Source organism: Lonchura striata, chromosome 28 (assembly GCF_050655825.1).
Source record: "Lonchura striata isolate lonStrDom1 chromosome 28, ASM5065582v1, whole genome shotgun sequence".
In the NCBI taxonomy this organism is placed as follows: Eukaryota; Metazoa; Chordata; class Aves; order Passeriformes; family Estrildidae; genus Lonchura; species Lonchura striata.
The window spans coordinates 5,349,018-5,372,520 of record NC_140730.1 but is presented as its reverse complement, the minus strand read 5'-3'; the positions used below and the strand labels follow the sequence as shown (position 1 = coordinate 5,372,520).

The following is a 23,503-nucleotide window of genomic DNA, read 5'->3' as shown; positions in this document are numbered from 1 at the left end:
TGAGCCCAGTGTGGCTGGTGGGAAAGCCTGGAAAACTTGCTGCTGCTGCTGCCAATGCCCTCGCTGCGCTGGCACAGCCCCTGAGCCCCAGTCCCAGTCCCCTGCAGTCCCTGCAGTGTTTAACTTGGATTCTGTAGGAAATGAGACCCGTGGGGCCGGCCTGGGGCTCACAGCTCTTCCCCCCAGAGATAAACTTTGACTTGGTGGAACAAGTCCCAGGCTGGAGCAGCTGGAGGAGCACAAACCCCTGCAGTGCTGTCTGGAGTGGCTGCCAGGGCTGCTGTGGGGCTGAGCAGCTCCTTGGGAGGGTCAGGGGGTACCTGGGGCCAAAAATGAGCCAAGCTGTGAGATGTGGCACCACGATAACCCAAATAACCCTGGTGTGGTTGTAGGGTGGGGTCAGTTCCCTGTTTTACACAAGAATAAAAGAACCTTGAGGCTTTCATTCCTTAAAATAACACAGCCCAGAAATGCTGTTGGGGTGGTGCAGCTGTGGGGTCCTGCTCCCTCTGTTTTCTTACATTTCCCAGTGCTCCCACTGGGATGCTGCTCTCACTTCCCAGTGCTCCCATGTCTGAAAGATGTCAGTGGAAGGCCTGGCAGGGAGCGCACTAAAAGTATTTCCTCCCACCAGGGTAAGCTGGAAGGAGAAATCTGTGTTTGTATTTATTTCTCCCTCAGAAAAAAAAAAAAATAAAAAAGGGAAAAGGACACCTGAGCTCATAATTTGCAAAAGTTGGATGAGAAACCTGGAAGCCGCCGGGGCCTGCATCTTTAAAAGCAGTTAAATTCCTCTTCCCTGCACTAGGAGGCACCTTGAACCTTCCTCTTGGCCCCGAGCATCGCCCATCTGCTTCCTATTACCTTCCCCTGCGCTGCTGGAGCCGGCCCAGCAGCCGCTTGCGGGGAGCTCTGTCTGCAGCAGCTCTCATCTCATCTGCCTCCTCCTCCTCCTCCTCCTTTTCCTCTTCTCTCCTCTCTCCATCCCAGCTGGAATTTCACCCCCCTTTCCCAGCCCTTTCCTTGGCCGCTGGCAGGAGCTGAGCTGGCCGCGCTGGTGGCATTGTCCCCTGGTGTCGCTGGGCTCCAAAGCCACCCTTGGCACCGGGAGCCGGGAGCGTCAGCCCGAGCCGAGCCTGCCAAGGACAACGAATTCCTTGGGAAGGAGCAAAATCGGAAGCGGCCCAAGCGAGGGAGGCACGGGAGCGGAGAGGTCACGCCGTGTCCCCGAGCTGTCCCCGAGCTGTCCCCGAGCTCCCCCGTGTATCCTCAGGATTGTCCTGCAAGCTGCAAAGTGAGGTTATGGAAAACTTGGTAGGGATGGAAGTACCAGGGCTCCTGGGGCTCTCTTCTCCTTCCTCTGGGCTCTCCTCCTGCTCCTTGGAGTTGGATCTGCCCATGGGGAGAGGAGCAGGATCCACCTGTGAGGAAAGAACCTTCCTCCAGGTGCTCTGAGGAGCTGGATCCTGCTCCGAGGAGCACCTGGAGAAAGGTGCTCATCCCACGGGTGGATCCAGCTGTGAGAAGAGCACCTTCCTCCAGGTGTTCCAGGTACTCCTCACAGCTGGATCCACCCGTGGGATGAGCACCTTCCTCCAGGTGCTCCTCGGAGCTGGGTCTACCCATGGGGAGAGGAGCAGGATTCACCTGTGAGGAGAGAACCTTCCTCCAGGTACTTTTTGGAGCTGGATCCACCCATGGGATGAGCACCTTTCTCCAGGTGCTTCTTGGAGCTGGATCCACCTGTGGAGAGAGGAGCAGAATCCAGCTGTGAGGAGAACACCTTCCTCCAGGTGCTCCAGGTACTCCTCGGAGCTGGATCCACCTGTGAGGAGAGCACCTTCCTCCTGCTCCTTGGAGCTGGATCTATCCATGGGGAGAGGAGCTGGATCCACCTGTGAGGAGAGCACCTTCCTTCCGGTGGTCCTGCTCCTTGGAGCCTGATCCAGCCATGGGGAGAGGAAAAAGGATTCATCTGTGAGGAAAACAGCTTCCTCCAGGTGCTCCAGGTATTCCTCAGAGCTGGATCCACCTGTGGGATGAGCACCTTTCTCCAGGTACTCCTTGGAGCTGGATCCACCTGTGAGAAGAGCACATTCCTCCTGGTCCTTGGAGCTGGATGCACCCATGGGGAGAGGAGCAGGATCCACCTATGAGCAAAGAACCTTGCTCCAGGTACTCCAGGTACTCCTCAGAGTTGGATCCACTCGTGTGATGAGCACCTTTCTCCAGGTGCTCCTCGGAGCAGGATCCACATGTGAGGAGAGCACATTCCTTCAGGTGCTCCTGGGAGCTTGATCCACCCATGGGATGAGCACCTTCCTCCAGGTGCTCCTCAGAGCTGGATCTACCCATCACAGAGAGGAAAAAGGATTCACCTGTGAGGAGAGAACCTTCCACCAGGTATTCCTGGGAGCTTGATTGACCCATGGGATGAGCACCTTTCTCCAGATGCTCCTCGGAGGTGGGTCTACCCATGGGGAGAGGAGCAGGATCCAGCTGTGAGGAGAGAACTTCTTTCAAGAGCTTCTTGGGGCTGGATCCACCTGTGAGAACACCTTCTTCCAGGTGCTCCAGGTATTCCTCAGAGCTGGATCCACCTGTGGGATGAGCACCTTTCTCCAGGTGCTCCTCAGAGCTGGGTCCACCTGTGGGGAGAGAAGCAGGATCCACCAGTGAGGAGATCACCTTCCTCCAGGTGCTCCAGGTATTCCTCAGAGATGGATCCACCTGTGGGATGAGCACCTTTCTCCAGGTGCTCCTCAGAGCTGGGTCCACCTGTGGGGAGAGGAGCAGGATCCACCAGTGAGGAGATCACCTTCCCCCAGGTACTCCAGGTGCTCCTTGGAGCTGGATCCACCTGTGAGGAGAGCACCTTCCTCCTGCTCCTTGGAGCTGGATGCACCCATGGGGAGAGGATCAGGATCCACCTGTGGGGAATGAACCTTCCTCCAGGTGCTCCTCGGCTCTGGGAGTGAAGCCCCGCCGGGAAGGGGCCGTGGTTTGTGTTTTCCCCGCTGCCTGCAGGGAGGGATCGCAGCCGGGCCCTTCCCCCAGCCCGGCCCGCAGGAATTCTGCAGCAGCTGGAATTTCTGCCTTCTGCTGCTCCCAGCGCGTCTCCTTGCCCCAAGGTCAAGGCTGAGGGCTCCTGGCGCCGGGGCTCCTTCCCGGCCGCTGTTCCGGGGGATGCTGAGCAGCCGGGAAGGGCAGGGGGGACACGAGGCTCATGGAGAGCTGGGGGGAGGATGGGAAGCCTGGAGGAAAAGGGTTTGACAGCTGGAAAATGGGAAATCAGTCCTGTGAAGCCCAGGGGAAAATACGCTTTAGCTGGGCTCCGTGGGCTTTGGAGCTGTGACAGGATTGAAAAAAAGGAATGGCGAGTTTTGGGAGATGCTGAAAAATGCTGATTTAGGCGAGGGATTTGCTTTCAACTACTCCCTTTTCCAGTTCAATTCCCACAGCCCCCACAGGCCTTGCCTTGCCTGGCTCTGTGGCACCACCGGTGATGCTGTCACCATATCTCAGCATCCTCTTTTGGGGTGGAACAGGGCAGAATTCCTGCCCCAACCCTCTTCCCCCACTCCCTGATCCCCTTTACCTGGGAAAAGGAGCAGCCCAAGGTGGGACTGCTCCTCTCCCAGGCAGTTTGTTCTCAGGGCCACTCACAGGATACACAATGTTGGAGGCCACCATCCTGTTGAGTCTGGGTTTGCAAGTGGCCCCAGATGGGACTGGGGAGTCCAGGCCGAGGCCTCACCGAGGATCTTTGGCCATTTTGAACTGCAAATAAACAGTGAAAAATCTTAATCTTAAGTGAAAAAAATCTTAATCTTATGTGAAAAATCTTAATCTTTAAGTTATGCAACTCCAAATTGTGTTTAAAGCTGCGCATTTCATCTCTCACCGTTTCTGCCTAGTAGGGGGAAAAAACATTAATTTAGGTTAATTTAAGCTGAAGGAGGGGAGATTTAGATGAGATTTTAGGAAGAAATCCTTCCCTGTGAGGTTGGCCAGAGCAGCTGTGGCTGCCTCTGGATCCCTGGCAGTGTCCAGGGCCAGGTTGGACAGGGCTTGGAGCACCCTGGGGTAGTGGAAGGTGTCTCTGCCCATGTGGAATGAGATTAACTTCAAGGTCCTTCCCAACCCAAACCATTCTGTGACTTCCATGATAAATTTGGGGACGGAATCCTCTCCTGGATTTCCCCTTGTACCTCCCCTACACCACCTCTGGGCTGTGCTGGGTGTCATTCCTGCAGCACAAATACCATTCATGGCACAGTAAAGATGGAAAAACAGGAGCAGAAATTCACTTTCAGGGATTCAGATTCCCATAAGGAAGGGAGCACAGCAGATGCCAGGAGGACGCAGCTCCCCCATCCTGGGCTCTTTAAACCAGCCCAGAGCACAGCAAGGCAGGGGTTAAGCTTTTCCTTCCTGGATAAGGAGCACGAACAGTCCCTGGCTGCGGACACCTTTGTAAAGAGCACCCTCCTCCCATCTCCAGCCTCTTCCCATGCTCTGGGAGCTCATCCCACATTGTCAGGGAGCTCATCCTGCTTTTCCCGGGGAGTTCATCCCGCCTTTCCTGGGGAGTTTATCCAACTTTTCCTGCCAACTCATCCTGCTATTCCTGGGGAGCTCATCCTGCTTTTCTCGGAGCTCATCCTGCCGTTCCTGGGGAGCTCATCCTGGGGACCTCATCCCACTTTTCCTGGGAGCTCAATCCCGCCTTTCCCAGGGAGTTCATCCCGCTTTTCCTGGCAACTCATCCTGCCACTCCTGGGGAGTTCACCCCACCTTTCCCGGGAGCTCATCCCGGGGAGTTCATCCCTCTTTTCCCGGGAGCTCATCCCACTTTTCCCAGGAACTTGTTATAAATTAAAATTTGCCCAGCCAAATTAAAATTAAAAAATGAAATATTTATTTTGCAATCCAATTCTATCTAGCCAGCCACAAAGAAAGAACAGAGCTGAGCCCAGGGTCAGCACCAGAAGTCAGCCTCAGCAGAGGTTTTCCTCTATGCCCACACCCCTCCATCCTGGCACGAGTGGTTTTTATAGGGAAAATTCCACCTGAGGCCAAGATTTTGGCAGTCAGTCTTTTCTTCCCTTCAGAGTCCATAGGTTAATGAGATTTTCTTTTTTGGTGATGAAGAAGAACAATTCAGTGTCCGGAGTTGTTGAATCTCTTGATGATTTACAAGAACACTGCATTCACATGTATGTGCCCAAGGATTTCCATGATATCCACCCCGGGTCCATGATATCCATCCCACATCCATGATATCCATCTTGGGTCCGTGATATCCATCATCCCGGGTCCATGATATCCATCCCAGATCCATGATATCCATCTCGGGTCCATGAGATCCATCCCAGGTCCATGATATCCATCTCGGGTCCATGATATCCATCCCAGGTCCATGAGATCCATCCCAGGTCCATGATATCCATCCCAGGTCCATGAGATCCATCATCCCAGGTCCATGATATCCATCCCAGATCCATGATGTCCATCTCAGGTCCATGAGATCCATCCCAGGTCCATGAGATCCATCCCAGGTCCATGATATCCATCTCGGGTCCATGATATCCATCCCAGGTCCATGAGATCCATCCCAGGTCCATGATATCCATCTGAGGTCATTCACAAAACGATCAGCGCCTGGGTCCCCGCATCTCTCCAGCCATGGACCATCCCCATCTCCTGGCCGAGCCACATCCTTTGACTTGTAAATCGGGTTTCAATATACACCAGGTCTCGCCTGCGAGGGTGGAGGCAACTCCTAATACAAACGTGTATATTCCAACAAATATTCAATATCACACATATCATATTCGAAATTGCGCAAATTATATCTACTACACATAACAAGCTCATCCTGCCTTTCCCGGGAACTCATCCCGCTTTTCCCGGGAACTCATCCCGCCTTTCCCGGGAGCTCATCCCGCCTTTCCCAGGACCTGATCCCGCCGTCCCCAGCCCTGCTCCAGCCCGTGGGATCTGCCACCCCTGCAGGGAAGTTTGGGTTTGGCTGCTGGGCTGCTCTGCAGCGTCACCGCTGGGATATTTGGGATTCTGTGGGAGGTGAGGGATGGGCTGCACTCATCCCACACTCATGGAATGGGTGGGCAAGAAGAAAACGCCACAGGCTTTGTGCGAGTCCCCAGCGCGATTCGAGTTTGATGTAATCGCCTCAGACTGAGTGGAAATTCTCTGCCAGGAATCTTTCACCGGAGCAATTAGCAGAGCATTTTAAAGAACAAATGCGATTGGAATCTCGGGATTCATTTGTGGATGGGGCTGAGGGTGAGTTCCTGAATGGGTTCTTCGTTTTCCATCACTTTTTTAGGTTCAGCCGGTACACTTTGAGAGCAAGTGCTGTTCCCTCAGTGCAGTGTCAGTTCTTAAAGTGAGTTTTTTGAAATCCAGAGAAACCCCAGAGAGGATTTCTGGGCTGCTGCTCCCCACCCCCCTGCCAGTGCTATTTCCTGCTCGCTTTAAGGGATCAGATGACCCAGGACACTCTTGGGGCAGCTCTTCCCCGAGGGTGCTGCCACAGGATAAAGGATTCCCATTGATCCTGAGCTCCTTTCCGCAGGTACCAGATAAATCCAAGCTGGGAAAACCCCCGGGAATGCAGTGTGGAGCAGGAGCTGATGGGGTTAATCCATGCTGTGAAAAATGCCAATCACCTGGTTTTTAAAATTTTAAAAGTTTAATATTAATTAAATGGCTATAAAAATAATAATACAATGAGAGTAATAAAGTTTAGAGTTAGGACAATTACAAGACAATAAAAAGCAAAGAATTACGGATGTCCGGGTGCTCTTGGACGCTAAAGTCACGAAAAGCATCCCTTGTGAACAAAGGAATGACCTTAAAAGCAATAGCCTGTTGCATATTCGTATTCATATATCTCATACATGATGCATAAATTCCTTGCAAATTAAGAACTTTTCTGGTTTTTGTCAACTTCTCCTTAATCCTGTTGGTTCCACAAAGACGGAGAGAAGGTGGAAGAATGTTTGTTTTTTCTGATAAGGAGGTGTAACTTTTTATGGGCCCCCTTTGCTGACATCTCTGTGTGAAGAGTTTCTTGATTATTTCATCTTCTTGCTTGAGCTTGTAACAAATCCTATATCACAGAGTTTCTATTTTAATATTATGTTGTACCCTAAAACTAACACACTACGTAAGAGAATTAATACAGCATCACTTTCTAACATTATGCATATAATATTCATTGTAATGTTTGTGAAAAGCCAATCATAAAATATGCATTTTTCACACATTCTCAAAGCCTCCCCATCCTTTTCTCCTCTTTCCCTCTCCTTCCATCCCACTCCTGCCTTCTCCGGGACCCTTTTCCCTCATCCCTGTGTCTGTGTGGAGTCCTTCTCCTCCATCCCTGGGCTGATCCTGCTCTGTCCCGCAGGGGCGATGCCGGCGCTGGGGCCGAGCCCGCGCTGAGCCCGCGGCGCTGGCCTGGCACTGCCCACCCCTGCCAGCCTCGGGAGAGCTCGGAGCGGCCCAGGATGCCTGCGGAGGGACCCGGGACTCCTCTCTGGACATAAGGGGGTGGCCGAGGGAGAGACATGTGGGGACAGCGCCCTGCCAGCCGGCACAGATCTCCCTGCTCCGACACGAGCGGCGCTGACCATGGCCACAGCTTGGAGGTTCCTCACCTGGACCGTCACCCTCAGCCTGGCCGGGGGCACCTTCCCCGGCTTCCCCTTCCAGTCACAAGGTAGGGATGTTATGGTTTGACACTGGCACAATGCTAGTGCCTTTATGGAAATGTAATTTTTAAATTGAATGTTGTGAAATGCAATTGGGAATAGAGTAAAACAGGCTTAAGTTTAATAACAGGGGAAAAAAAACTTTATTAAGCTACTACTATAAAAGAAAAAAAAAGGAAGAAAAAATATACACAAAGATTAAAATGAAAACTTTGTGAAGTATTTTTCTTCCTACTACTTAACTCTAATAAATTGCAGTGAGACACAATTTGGACTTTAATTAGGTTTTTACTTTTTAGATAATTGATACTTAGTTTATTGAGGGAGAGAAGAGTTTTTCTTGTGTTATAGACTTCTTAAGAAATATAGTTGTTATATCTTGTGCTCTTATGTTACACATGGCACTGGAGAAAAAGTTTGCTATTTCTGTGTCAAACCACGACAGGATGGATGGGACGGGACGGGATGGGATGGTGTCGCCCTGATTCTTAAGATTTTTCTAAAGCCTTCTAAGTTTACATTCTATTAGAAAACTTTCTCACACAACTTTCTGTAAACAACCTATTATTTTACATTCCTTCACAGGGGTGAAGGAACTTGATATATTAGTAGTTTATCCAATGTCTTTGCAGAGGTGGCACATTCACTCGCCAATCCACTGTCACCTTTAAAAAAGTATAAATGCTAAGGTCAAAAAATAAACATACTTCTTTTCACCTTACAAATAACAGTTAGCTCACGTCGTGCTTTCACGTGTCCTGTAATAACAGGATGGTGTCGTGGGTTTGGTTGTGTCCAGAGTGACATCCCTGAGGAGATGCAGTGTCCAGCCCCACAACACCACCAGCTTCCCACACCTCACCCTCGGCTCTGGACACATTTTTTTCCTCCTGGAAGTGCCTTTCAGGTCAGGATCAGAGCCTCCAGCCCCGAGTTCCAGGTGCTTTGTAGCCACAGAGAGCACAAACCACCCTCTGAGTCACTCTTTTCCAAGCCCACGTGGACTGCAAAGAGGCAAAAAGGAAAACAAAACACTTCCGACAGCAAATTTTTCCAAGCCTGAAGTCATTTCTAAGTGCAAAAAGTCACCCCTGTTTGCCCAGCCCCATCACAGGGAGGTGCTGGGATGCAGGAAAAGCTGGAAGTTAAAATCTTAATAATTAATTCTGGCAAGGCAGAGGTGCCTGGAGTGTTTATGGTCGGGAAAGGTGGGAGCTCAGCCCCAATCCCAGAGGGTGGAAGGGCTGTCCCAGTCCTGGTGGCCAAAGAAACCACTCTGTCAGGCTCCCACACTGGAAAACAGAGGAAAAGGAAACTTTCCAGCGCTGCCCTGTGGTGAGAGTGCAGTTTGGAGCTGGCTGGGCAGGCTCTGAAGGTGGGGGCTGTGGAGCCAGGCAAAATTCAGCCCCCCTGGAGCAGCCAGGCCCCTCCTGCTTGCTTGGGAAACAACACAAGTAGGATGCAGAAAGCACAGGAAGACTTTTCCAGAGGGAACAGAGGGAAAATCTCCTCCCATGAGGGCTCAGGAGGCTCAGACCCTCCAGGCATGAGGGATTCAGGAGGAGGAGCTCTCCTGGTCCAGCACATGGATATTTCCCATTTCAGCCCATGCCTGGGGGCTGAGGGCTGTCAGACAGAGCCAGGCTCTCAGTTCTTTGCTTCTTTTCTGCCTCTGTCAGGGTTGGGATTGAAACCACTCGAGGTGGTAATTCATGTTCAGACTCAGATGTTTATTAGTTCTTATCTGTGTCACAGTCTCACAAACCCTGGGTCCTACAGCCCTTCACTCTAACAAACTGAAAAATGGAGCCCCATGTCTCTCTCTACATGCCTTTTTAAGGATAAACTGTCCAATTAAGAAATTACACTTAAATTATTTTTACTTTTTACCCAATAATCAGCTACTTATGGCTCATAATGTGGACTTTTTTATCCAATTACACAAAACCACCCAAACCCATGGAGATGAAGGAGAAGGTAAAAAAATAGAAGGTGAAGAAGGACCAGCCTCTGCCCTAAAACCTCCATTTTGTTTTATAGATATTACTATATTCTAAACCCTTCAACTCTAAGTTTTCCACCCTGTGATATTCCACACTTCAATTCAAACTCCACACCCACAATCCCAGTTCTGTCATTCCATTTTGGAAGCTTCTCCACGGCCTCAGGTCAATGCAGTGTTCTCCTGGGGGTCAGTGCCTGTCAGCACAGAAAGGCTGAAATTCTCAGTGACCAGGGCTCCAACACCAGATCTCTGCTCAGATCTAGTCTGGCAGTCCCTGGGAGATTTTCCTTTGAAAAGGAGGAGTTTCTGCCAAGGCTGCAGGGTGCCAGTTTGTTTGGCAGCCTGCAGAGCTGTGTTGCTGTGCCAGCACAGGTGGAGGGGCTGGGCACAGTGCCCTTGTCACACCACAGCCACAACCACACAGGCTTAGCTCAAGGGCCCCAGGAGCAGCTGCTAAGCCAGGCTGAGGTGGTAAAAACCACCTCAGGGAGCAGGGAAGGTGGGGTGGGGTCACAGACAGAGGCCTGGCTGGGCAATGGGGATGTCTGCCTTCTTCTCCTGCTCATTTTCAGCACCACTGCAGGAATTCTGGTTGCCCTCTCTTACTTTGATGTCAAGATTGGCATTTCAAGGTCTCTGTGCCCCATAACCCCTACGGCTCTGACTGCAGGGGAGGTTGGGGTGGTGCTGTTGTTTTGTGTTCTCAGAGCCAGCAGCTTCCTCTAGCAGCTGCAGATGTCCTGAGGAACCCCCAGGGAGAAAATTAAATAAGATTTTCCTCACAGCCATTGTCACCCTAAGGCTCCTTCTGCCTCCTTTTGAAGAGACCTCATTGCTGGGTCTGTTCCTGGAAGGATCCAGGTTAAAGTAACCCTCCAAAGCTCAGAGCTGGACTCTGCAAAATTGGGATTCCCTCTGCCCAGTGAGAATTAAAGGATTTGGGATACTCCAGATCCAGAGCCACAGTTGGGGTGTCCTGAAGGGCTCTTTGGGCCAGGCTGTTCCTCTCCATCATCTGCAGAGGAAAAAATTTAATTCCAAAAACTGTTGTGCCAAGGCTCTGTAGGCTGCAGTGTTTGGGGAATTTCCCAGGATCATGCGGGCTGGGCAGAGCCTCGAGATTCCAATTTTTGGAATGCCGTGGCAGGACACTGACCCTCCACCTGCCCTGCTCTCGGGCTGGCATTGCTGGGTGTCCAGATCCCTTTGCAGGCTGCCACTCCCATGTGTGTCCTTCTGTGTGTATTACCAATATCGGGAGCGGGATGAGCCTTGGCTTGTCTGGGCCCTGCAGCTGGACCAAATAGAGGCAACTGTGGTGTTTCAGCCCAGAGACACTTTTGGCAAGCTGGATGTTGCACCTGGGCACGTGGAACCAAGTCCAGGCGTGCCAGAGCTCAGGTGGCAGCAGGATGGAGCTTCCCTCACAGAGGTTCTGCTCCTCAGGTTTCCTGCTGTTGGAGAAGCTTTTAAGGCGACAGTGAAGGAAAGGAGTCGGTTCTGATGGAAGGTTTAATCCAGAGTTTTTATTCTGGCCTGCAGGCCTCTGAATCCAGCAACCCCTCCAGCAGAACTCCCGGCCCTCGTGGTTCCCCTCTCTTTTACCTGGGGGAGAGGGGAGGGGAAGGGTTAGGGAGCCACCAAGGTATGGAGAAGAAGTCTCAGGGGACAAAGGACACCTGGATGGCCCAGTGCCCTCCGGGGGTGGAAGGCATTTTTTGAATCTGCCCAATCCCTCGATGCCCTTCTGGAATTCCAGGAGTGACAGACAGTGCTGGCAGGGGTCAGGGTGGGGAAAGGAGGAGGCATGGACACACCTGGGAGAGAATCTTCAAGGGGGAAACCCGAGATAAACCATGAAATCACACCGCAACATCCTTTCCTCCCCAGAGGAATTCCTCTCCAGCTTGGATCACTATGAGATCGCCTTCCCCATCCAAGTGGACCAGAACGGGGATTTCCTCACCTTCGACATGCGCCGGCAGCTGAGGCCGCGGCCGCGGCGCTCGCTGCCCTACGAGCCCTCGGAGCAGCAGGTCTTCTACAAAGTCTCTGCCCACCACACGCAGTTCCTGCTCAACCTCACCCTGCACTCCAACCTGCTGGCCGAGCACTTCACCGTGGAGTACTGGAAGCGGGACGGGGTGGACTGGCAGCACGACTTCCACGAGGACTGCCACTACGCCGGCCACCTGCAGGACCAGCACCTCAGCTCCAAGGTGGCCATCAGCAACTGCAACGGGCTGGTGAGTCTGCCTGGGCCAGGGCACTGCCGGCAGCTCTGACCCGCAGCAGCTGCAGCCCTGCGCTGGGAACAGCTTGGGCTTGTGGCAAGCTTTATATTTAATATATTAAAAATATATATTTTTAAAATATATTTTTAATATATATTTTTTAAAAAATATATTTTCTATATTTTACATATAGAAAAATATTTTAGTATATTAAAAATAATATATTAAAAGTAGGTATGTTTATATATATATTTAAATATATATATATAATATACATAAAATATAAAAATATAAATATATATATGCCTAAATATACATAGATAAAATATATACATAGTTATATATATTACATATATTATATAATATATAATATATAATATATAATATATAATATATAATATATAATATATAATATATAATATATATAAAATATATAATATGTATATGCATATATATCTACACATATATTTATATACATATAAATATACAAAATATACATATATATAATATATGGATTATATTTTTATGTATCAAATATTATGCACATAAAATACATAGAATATTCTCTATGTATAAAACATTATGCATATAAAATATATAATGTTTTATACATATAAATATTACAGATAGTATCATATTAATCAATTTATAGATAAAGATATTCTTGTTATATAAATTATATATTAGGAGAGTATATTATATAAAATATATTTTATATCTATAAAGTACATATCATTTCTATTTTTATATCTATTATATTTTTAATATATATATGTTGATAAAGAGAGAGAGATAATATATTTCATATATTTTATATTTAATATTCCACACTGGCCTCAAGGCTGGTGGAGGTGCAGGCATCCCTCAGACATCCCTGGGTGTTCTTGATCTCTGTGTCACTTCCAGTCCAGTTTCTGGGCATTTTCCCACTGATTTGGCTTGGAATGGGATCATCCTGGCTCTCTGGGGATACCCCGACCTGCCTCTCACCAAGTTCTTCCACGAAAAGGATGTTTTGCTGTGCTGGTGAGGAAGAAGTGAGGGAGGGCAGGGGTTTCACAGAGCCACACGTGCATCCAGATCCTTCCAGCTGCAGGTGCTCTCCTGGGAATCTCTGTTGCTTCTGTCCATGTTTTATCCATTTTTTATTCAAGCAGATAAAAAAATGCTACTTCTGAAAGGAAAAGAAAACCAAATAATCAGTTTTTCTGTATGAAAAATGGAACATCAAAAAGGGGGCAAGGTGTCATTTCCTCAAATGCTCAAGGCTGCAGGAAGGAGGGTGGGAATTGTTGATTTTCCAAGTCCTGACAGCTCGAATTGAACATCCCAGTCCTAAATATCAGCAAGGAATGTTAGTGGTGGACATCAGTGTAAGAACAGCTGAGCTCTGGACTAGGTTGCTTGGACAGAGCGAGATCTTGGAAGATCTTTTGGAGCAGGCCAGACAAAAGCCTCTCAAAAACCCTTTATTAGCTCTCCCAGCCCTGGGAATAGACTGAGGACTTCTATCCCTATTTTTCTGTGATTTTCTGAGATTTCTGGCTTGCACAGCGCATTTCCTGAGCTGCCAGATGGAAGGATGGAGCAAACATACCCCGTGAGTATGTTTGCTGGACACTATATCTCTCTGTATATATATATATATATTAAAAATATATATATAAAAAATATATAGAAATTATATGTATTTTACAGGTTTAAAATATATTATATTTTATATAATATACTGTCCTAATATATAATTTATATAAAAGGAATATATTCATATATAAATTGATTGATATTATTTTATCTATAATATTTTATTTCTATAAAACATTATATATTTTATATGCATAATGTTTTATACATATCCCAAGGCTGAGGGCTCCCTTGGAGGGGTAGAAAAAGCCCCTCTAGGCCAGGTTCATATTCATTTCTGCTCCAGCCCCAGCTCCTTGCAGTGTTCTGGCAGTGTGGAAGAGCTTCCAAATGGGAACGAATTCCCGTTTGATTTATTGCTGGGTGACCCTGCCAGAACAGTGCTGTGGGTTATTAACAGAAATGAGAATCTGACTCATTATATCACAGAGTCGAAAGTTTCCAGCTCACAGCCAGCAACCCGAGCCGCACAAACTCCTGCTTCCCAAGCCCTTTGTTTGGACATGGGAACTCTGCTCCAGTCCCAGGGAATTCCGTGGTGCTCACAAAGGGTGAGCTGGGTGCTGCTGGCTCCGGAGGAACCTGGCATCTCCCGTCCTTCCCACTGCCCAGGGCAGCACGGCCGCGGCAAGCACCGGCCCAGCAGCACTTGGAACGGGGAGAATTCCGTCCCCATGCCGTGTTTAGCTCTGGAGAGGCACCAGGGGCTGTCTGGGGGAGAATGCAGCCAGGCACAGAGAGGGACAGAGGGTCATCCAACATGCTCTCCTCTGCCTGAACTCTGTCCTTCTGCCCTCCAGAGTTACGGACACGGCGAGGATGGGGGAGGAGGGCTTTGGGGTCACTGAGGACAGTGGGGTTGGGGATTCAGGCAAGAGGAGTCTGGAATGTTTTTAACTGGATTTGGGCAAGAGGAGTCTGGAATGTTTTTAGCTGGGGCTGGACTTGCCATGGGAGATGTTTTCAGTGCTCTGGGTATCCAGGAACAGCTGATCCACTCGTGCCATGCCTCGTCCCCAGCAGGCTCTGCCTCAGGAGGGCATCACCCATCCTGGAAGGGGCAGAAGAGGGCCCCATGTGCAGGTTCCTGCTCAGGGGGCTCTGCACTGCCCCACCTTTGCACAGGGCACTTGGGCACTTTGGTGGTGACTGGGCACAAACTGGGACCTGAGCTGGTTACGGGGTGAGCTGAGCACGAGGAGGAGGGGAAGGGATGACTGTGAACACAGCAACGAGCTCCAGGCCATCCTCCTGCTCTCCAGCTCCCACATCCCTCAGGAATTCCCATGCCTGCAAGGTTTGGTGTGGAACCACTTTGGTTTTGAATGACCCCAGCACACCTCTCACCTTACAGCACGGCAGCTTTGGATGCCAACACTTGGACACGCCTCCATTGATTCCTCCTCCCAACATCTGGACATGCTTCCATTGACTCTTCTTCCCAACAGCTGGACATTCTGGACATGATTCTACTGATTCCTCCTCCCAACACCTGGACACGCTTCCGTTGACCCCTCCTCCCAACAACCGGACATTCTGGACATGATTCCATTGATTCCTCTTCCCAATACCTGGACATGCTTCCACTTATTCCTCCTCCCAACACCTGGACACACTCCCAGTGACTCCTTCTCCCACCAACTGGACATGCTTCCATTGACTCCTTCTCCCAATGCCTGGACACACTCCCAGTGACTCCTCCTCCCAACAACTGGACATTCTGGACATGATTCCATTGATTCCACCTCCCAACACTTGGACATGCTTCCATTGACACCTTTCCCAACACCTGGACACGCTCACAATGACTCCTTCTCCCACCAACTGGACATACTTCCATTGACTCCTCTTTCCAACACCTGGCCATGATTCCATTGACTCCTCTTCCCAACAGCTGGACATTCTGGACATGCTTCCATTGACTCCTTCACCCAACAGCTGGACATGGTCCCAGTGACTCCTGTTCCCAACACCTAGAGAGGCTCCCATTGACTCCTCTTCCCAACACCTGGACACTCTCCCAGTGCTTCCCCTTCCCAGCCACAGGCACTGTCAAGCTGGCCCAAGGGCAGGCAGGGAGCAGGGCTCACCCCACCCATCTCCCACGCCCTGCTGGGCTTCAGGCTCAGCCCAGGCAGAGTCACCCAGTCCCCAGAGTCACAGAATCACAGAACATCCTGAGCTGGAAAGGACCCACAAGGTTCTCAAAGTCCATCCTGGTCCTGCACAGGACAGTGCCAATCTCACCACATGACCTTTGTTAGAAGCAAAGGGTGACACGGTCCATTTCCAAAAATATTCCAGATTTTCAGCTGCCAGAAGGGCCAGGTAGCTGGAAGCCTCCAGGGAGCAGCCCAGGCAGCTTTGCCCCAGCCTGGCCAGGAGCTGGAATCCCTGTGTTTTATCCCTTGGGCTGCAAGAAACCCCAAGGATCCATCACGTCCCACCACCAAAAAACCACAGCCAGGAGAAAACCATGAGCAGAAAAGGGCCATTGTTTCCCTCTTGTGTCAGAAGAACAGCTGAAAGGCCAAGTCTTCATCAGAGACTCCCAGAATGCTTTGGGTTGAGATGGACCTTAAAATTCATCTCATTCCACCCCATGCCATGGACAAGGACACCTCCCGCTGTCCCAGGGTGCTCCAAGCTCTGTCCAGCCCAGCCTTGGACACTTCCAGGGATCCAGGGACAGCTTTCCTGAGGAGCCCCCTGAGCCCAGCATGAACAGGAGTGCCTGGAGGGACCCAGGAACCACATTCCTTGATGTGGACACCACATTCCTTGGAGAAACTCAGTGCCAGGAATTGGGATGGAGCTGGTGTTGGCCTCCCAGAAACTTTTGATGTTGCTCAGACCTTTCAGGGAAAGTTGCTGTGAGGGTGAGGAGGAGGGACCTTGCAAGTACCTGGTGGGTTTGGTGATCACCTGCAGGATCTGCTCCTCCTGGCTGTCACTGCCTCACAGGACAGATGAGGAGGCATCTCCTCTTGCAGATGGGCAGGATGGACCCAGATGGGGAGGATGGACCCAGGTGGGCAGGATGGACCCAGATGAGGAGGATGGGCCCAGATGAGGAGGATGGGCCCAGATGGGCAGGATGGACCCAGATGGGCAGGATGGACCCAGATGAGGAGGATGGGCCCAGATGAGGAGGATGGACCCAGATGGACAGGATGGACCCAGATGGGCAGGATGGACCCAGATGAGGAGGATGGACCCAGATGGGGAGGATGGACCCAGGTGGGCAGGATGGATCCAGATGGGCAGGATGGACCCAGATGAGGAGGATGGACCCAGATGGGGAGGATGGACCCAGATGGGGAGGATGGACCCAGGTGGGCAGGATGGACCCAGGTGGGCAGGATGGACCCAGCTGGCCCTGCTGTCACACAGCCTGGTCCCAGGCTGTGGCTGTGCCTTTGCCAAGTGCAGTATGAGCTGACAGTGCAAACCCTCCTGCTCTGCAGCTGACCTGTGTGAATCACACACAGGATATGCAGTCCAGTTCCCCCACAAACCACAGAGCTCCCTCAGGACCTCTCACCACCCCCTTTACCAGCCCTGTGTCACGTCCATGCCTGGCCCTCAGAGCTCAGTCCCTTGGGGTCAGCGATGGGACAATTTTCAGACTCCTGTGACATCCAAACCTCGCTGCTGGAAGGTGCCAGGCAGGCATGGAGCCTCTGCAGAGGCTGCAGTGAGAACATTCCTTTTGCAGCGGGATGGATGTGGGGCAGGACTCGGGGTGACCTCCTTCCCCCCATCCCACAAAGCCTTTCCAGCTGGCCCTGCCGGAGCCTGGCCAGGGAACCTCACAGTACCTCGCTTGTGTTTGAAAAGGTGGAGCCCGGCCAAGAGCAGCAGAGCCCGGGGCAGGAGGAAATCCCCCGGCACGGGGGGACTGCTCACACACTGCCCCGATTGAGCTCCGGCCGGGGAGGGGACAGGGACAGCCCGGCAGGGAGTGACACCCCGAGAGGTTCTCCCCACCCACACCCTGCACAGGAGCTGTTCCAGGGGGTACTTCCATGGAGGGGCCTCGGGGTGTTTCACAGGGGCAGAATTCCTTGCTCCCATCCCTGGGGCACAGAGGGAGCTGGAAAAGCGCTGTCACATCCAAGGGACACTGCTGGTGGCAGGGCAGGGCTGTGCCTGCACCCAGAGCTGTGCTGGACTTTGGGGATGATGTTTGAGCCGTGTCAGGCACATTTCTGTGCCTCAGTTGCTTGCTGGTGGAGTTCAGCTGATGGGACACCACGTTCCTTGGAGAAACTCAGTGCCAGGAATTGGGATGGAGCTGGTCTCCATGGGCAGGGACACCTCCCACTGTCCCAGGGTGCTCCAAGCTCTGTCCAGCCCAGCCTTGGACACTTCCAGGGATCCAGGGGCAGCTTTCCTGAGGAGCCCCCTGAGCCCAGCATGAACAGGAGTGCCTGGAGGGAGCCAGGCACCACAATCCTTGATGTGGACAGCACATTCCTTGGAGAAACTCAGTGCCAGGAATCGGGATGGAGCTGGTCTTGGGCTCCCAGAAACTTCTGGTGCTGCTCAGACCCTTCAGGGAAAGTTGCTGTGAGGGTGAGGAGGAGGGACCTTGCAAGTACCTGGTGGGTTTGGTGATCACCTGCAGGATCTGCTCCTCCTGGCTGTCACTGCCTCACAGGACAGCAAAGCCTGGGCTCACAGCTGAGACCGAGTCAGTCAAAGAATAAAAAACTAAAATCAGGGAGCAAACCTGAGGTGATCTCACTGAGGTATACAAGGGGCTGGGCTGCCCCATCCAGGCTCCAGAGAGGGGTTTTGGCTCTGCTGGTGGCCTCTGCTTAATCAGCCTCCAGATTTTAAACATTTGGGGTGTTTCCCAAAGCCTCTGGGTATTTACCACTCTGCAGGTCCGAGCTCTCAGCTGCTGGGGATGGTCCTGAGCTGCTTGGGAAGGTTTTTTGGGGAGGCCAAGTTCAGAGCTGAGTGCTGCTGTGTTTGAACGGGTTTTTGGGATCCCACAGGGATCCCACTGAGACCGAGTGGGTGGAATAGGAAACAACTCATTCATAACTCAGCAAGGCAAGGCTGTGATTTCCAGAGGACTTTAGTGAACACAGATGTCCCAAGGCATCCACCACCATCTGGCTGGGTTTTCTCCGCTCTGTGGCTTCCTGTAGTTCAGTGTTTGTGCAGGATTCCTCCACAGCTTTTGTCAATCCCCAGAAATTCAGGTTAATCAGCAAAAACCTCACCATGAGAGGCCATCAGGTTGTCTGTGCACCTCTGTTATTGTCCCCCCTCTTGTCATGGTGGAGACAGAGACAGTACAAAGCAAAACTCTCAATTTTCAGAAGGCTTCAAACCTGTTTTTATTACAGCATGCATGCTTTTTATACATTCTTACAAAGCTCATAAGTTTACACTTTACTCATTGGTGATGAGACAAACAAAATGTTTATTGGAATAGACAGCTGCAGGTTTCTCTTATTTATCCTTCTTTCTTTCTTGGTTTCTCTGTCAATGACCTTGGTAGAAAATTCTATCAGGGGTAAACATGGATCTTCTTCTCAAACTCCTCTCTGGCTCACAGAAGTCGTTGTAAAAGCTCTTCCACACCCTCTGTTCCCTCCTGCAGCACGGGGTGATCGTGGCGGATGAGGAGGAATATTTCATCGAGCCCCTGAGCGCCGGAGCCAACGTCAGCACGGGGGGAGAGGGCAAGGGCAGCCCCCACGTGGTGTACAAGCGCTCGTCCCTGCAGTACCCTCACATGGATGCAGCCTGTGGAGTGATGGGTAGGTGTTCCCACCACCTCCTCCTCAAATCCTGCCCAAAACCCGCTGGGAAAATCCTGGCAGAACAGGCCCACTCTGCTCCACGTGGCAAAGAACCAAACTTATCTCCTGAATTTGAGATTTTCCTGGGTTTGCTTTCACCCATTTCTGGTGGCCCGGGCTGTGGGAAGCTCCCATCCTCCCCTCCTCGCAGCAGGGCTTGAAAATTTGTAAATAGAGCATGGAATAGGAGAGAAAAAAAAAACACCTCTTGTTTTTCTTCAGAAGAATGCTCCCAAATTTGGCCAGTTTGCAGAGGATTGGGAAATCACAGCTCACGTGTGCTCAGCACAGCCTTGGCTTTGGGGTTTGGTCATGTCCATGTTGGGATAACTCTGCTGCTGGTGGGGACCAGATGGAAAAGGCCCTTGGAGGGGGGGATGTGGGGCCTGGCCCACCACAGGGGGATGTTTAGGGTGAATGTGACAGCACATCAGCCCCATTTCTGCACCTACAGGGCTTTGACCTCCAAGAGGAACCACAAACCTCTGCCCTGGCCACTCCCCATGAGACCTCCTGGTCCTTGCCCTTCCCACCAGTCTGTCCCAGAGTCTGGCTGGAATCCCTGGCCCTTGTGAACAGGCAGAGTTTCAGCATCTACCCAAAATGTTGAAGGATGCCCCTCCCTCAGTTCAGAGAGGCTCTGCAGGGCTGAGGGGAGATGCCATCCCTGCACAAGAGCTTTTCCTGGATCCGTTGGTGGGAACAGAGCAAAGCTGGCCCTGACTGCTCCTGTTTGGGTGTCACTTCAGGGTGTCCATCCACCACCCCAGCAGTGACACTTGGCCAGATGGAAGGCACTGCCACCTTCTCTGAGTGTCCCAGAGCCACCAGCACCTCTGGAGCCACCCTGTGCTTCCCTGCCCATCCCAGCTCCTGAAGCCACGCTGGATGCAGACTCCCCTCCTGCTGACTCTTTGCCACATTCCCCAGCTTCCAGAAATAATTTAGCCCGCTCCTAATTGTCCTAATTGTTTCTTGGAAAGCAGAGATGTGCAGGGGGAGCCAAAGTTTAGAGCAACCACAGCACAATGGCTCCAGCAAGGCCACCCTTGCCCTGCCCTGCCCAGCACTCCTGGGCCCTGAACACGCCCAGGAGCTCCCCTGGATCCCTGCAGGAGCTGGAGCTGGGAGCTTTTGGGGCTGCCTGGGTGTGATGAACCTCAGAGCAGGGCCTGCTGGCAGGGCTGGAGTGTCCCAGTCAGCTCCCCTGTCCTCTGGTGGTCTCCAGGTGGGGAATTTGGAGCTGATGGCTCTGCTGGGGACATCCCCAGGCTCGGCTCAGCAGCACTTGAAGCAAAGTCCCACGAAGCTGCTGCTGCAGCAGAGACTGCAGCCCTTTCTGTGGTGGAAGAGCCAAGTCCTACATGCAGGTCCTGGCAGGAAAAGGAGGGAGGAAAGGCTCTGCAAGGGCTTCATTTTCAGGTGGTGGCTGTGCAGTCTCTGAGCCCACCCCGGGGCAGAGGTGAGAGCAGGGCTGTGCAGCCCAGAGGGGTTTGGGACTGAGGGTTTGGCACAGATCTGCTGGGCAGGAGGGGACAGAAGGACAGAGGAGAGGCCAGCAGGGCTGGCAGGAGTCTGGGGACAGCCCTGGACTGCCCTTGGGACATTTCTGGGTCCACCTGTGGTGCACAAATCACGGAATCACAGAGTGAATGAGGCTGGAAAAGACCTTTAGGATCACCCAGTCCACCCTGTGACCCAACACCTCCTCACCAGCTAAACCCTGGCGCTGAGTGCCACCTCCAGGCTTTTTTAAACCCCTCCAGCATCCGTGACTCCACCACCTCCCTGGGCAGACGATTCCATTGCCCAGTGAACTCTTTCAGTGAAGAATTCCTTTCTGGCATCCTGCCCAAACTTCCCCTGGTGCAGCTTAAGAGCTCTTCCATGGCCTCAAACCCTCCCCTCAGCCCTGCCTGAGGGCATCACACCCATCCCCTTCATCCCCTTCCCTCCTCAGACGAGAAGCCCTGGAAGGGGAGGCACTGGTGGCTGAGGACGCTGAAACCCTCCCCTCTGAAGCCTTCGGGCAACCACAGCCAGCGGGGCCAGCTGCCCCTGAAGAGGTCGGTGAGCACCGAGCGCTACGTGGAGACCCTGGTGGTGGCTGACAAGATGATGGTGGGCTACCACGGCCGCAGGGACATCGAGCAGTACATCCTGGCCATCATGAATATTGTAAGTGTTACACCCACACCAGGAACCCCGCGGGATGGAGGAGAATTCCTGCTCGTCACTCTGGCAGGAAAATTAACCCCCAAATATCAGAGGAGACAGAGGAGTCCTTCTTCTTTCTTTGAATAAAGGGAGAGGCCATGGGGCGTTCCCCTGGGGTCTCTCCAATTTTTGGAGGATGCAGCCTCCTTTTTATCCCAATTTCCCTCTCTCTTTCCCCATTGGCTGAGGTACTTGAGAGGTTCAGACTTCCTGGAACGCCTGATACCAGAGATTTCCCTCTAATGTATAACCCTGCATTTTAATTTTTAATTCGTATGGAATTTAGGGGTTTCCCCCATTGTTTCTTTCATCTTTTAATATCCAATTTCATTTATCAGCAAACTTAGGATTTGTTTGTAAAGGTAAATATCCTTTTCCATTCATCAATCAGTGGAATCCTTCCCATTGTTTCTTTTATCTCTCAGTGCTGGTTTTATCTACCAGAAGCCCCATAGTTTGTAAAGATAAATCTGTCATTCCTCCCAACCCCAAAAATCCGTGTTGGGAAGAGGAGATTTTCCTGCATGAAGCAGGATGGGGAAATTGGATCTGTTCCAGGCTGGCAGTGGCTTCTCCCCATGCTCAGAGCAAGGTTTTGGGGTCAAAAATCCTGCCAGGCTGCTGCCGCTGATCCCTGGGACCCCGAAGCCTGGAGAGGTAAACTCTGGCCTGTCTGACCCCGGGCTGGGAGAACAAAAGCTTTTCTCTGAACAGCATCTCCCAGCTCAAATTAGCATTGCAAATGCTGCCGGGCAAGCTGAGAAACACATGGGAAAGCATAAGGACAGGCAGCTCTCACGCTTGGGGGCTGAGCAGAGAGAGGGGCTCAGAAATCCCCCCGAGCTGTGGTTCTGCTTTGGGGCACTGCTGGCTCCGTGAACAGCCTGAATTGGCCGAGCTGGATCCTCCTGTGAGGTGAGATGGGCTTGGAAGTTATCCATCAACCCTCTGCAACCCCTCTGTGACGGCTCTTTGTCCCGTCCTCCCCAGGATCGCTTTCCATGCTTTGCATTTCTAAAGCCAGACCGCCAGCTTTTCAAACAATCCCGGTGTTTCATCTGCTCCGAAACATTCCTGGGGGATGCTGTGGCCTTCCAGATCCCCCGAGGGATGCTGTGCCCTCCCCTCAGCCCAGCTGCAGCCCTGTGCTGCAGGGAATGCCAGCAGTGGGGACTGCCCCGCCTGGGCTGGGAGATTTTGGCTTCCCTGCTCTGAGACAGCGGGCTCGGACCGTGCTTTAGGGGATTCTGCTACTCAGTGGTGGTGTGGGGTCCCATTCCCATCCCTGCTTCCCAAAAATGTTGGGTTCACACCCCCCACTGCAGTGCCCAGCCCTCCCCAGCTCGCCTGGCCACCGAGCTCATTTTTAAGACTCCTCTTTTCTTGTTTCTTGGAGGTCAGGTTGCCAAACTTTTCCAGGACTCGAGTCTGGGCAATATTGTCAATATCCTGGTCACCCGGCTGATCCTGCTCACCGAGGACCAGGTAAGCTGGGCTTTGCTGAGCCTGTCCTGTGCCTGCACTTCCCTTCAGGAGCTGTGTGACCCCCCCCGGATGTCACTCCCAGGAATTCCCCCCAGTGCACATCCTCCCCTGAGGACTGGGCTGAGCAGACCTCTGGAAATCTGTATTTTTCCATTATAAGGTGATTTTAGGGAGGTTTAAGCAGCTTTAGTTCTCCTACAGTGATGTTGGAACCCTGGTCACTGAGAATTTCAGCCTTTCTGTGCTGACAGACACTGACAGGAGAACACTGCATTGACCTGAGGCCGTGGAGAAGCTTCCAAAATGGAATGACAGAACTGGGATTGTGGGTGTGGAGTTTGAATTGAAGTGTGG

The 23,503-nt window shown here is 51.7% G+C and overlaps 1 protein-coding gene across 1 annotated transcript in view; it reads left to right on the top strand.

Moving 5' to 3' along the window:
• ADAMTS10 (ADAM metallopeptidase with thrombospondin type 1 motif 10) overlaps positions 1 to 23,503 on the top strand; it is an 82,569-nt gene that overhangs the window by 13,026 nt on the left and 46,040 nt on the right. The window contains exons 2-6 of the mRNA XM_085562552.1: positions 7,439 to 7,750; positions 11,638 to 11,993; positions 19,246 to 19,405; positions 21,408 to 21,625; positions 23,066 to 23,149. Coding sequence (XP_085418678.1) covers positions 7,663 to 7,750; positions 11,638 to 11,993; positions 19,246 to 19,405; positions 21,408 to 21,625; positions 23,066 to 23,149 — 906 coding nt within the window. The 5' untranslated portion in view covers positions 7,439 to 7,662. The remainder of the gene's footprint in view (positions 1 to 7,438; positions 7,751 to 11,637; positions 11,994 to 19,245; positions 19,406 to 21,407; positions 21,626 to 23,065; positions 23,150 to 23,503) is intronic.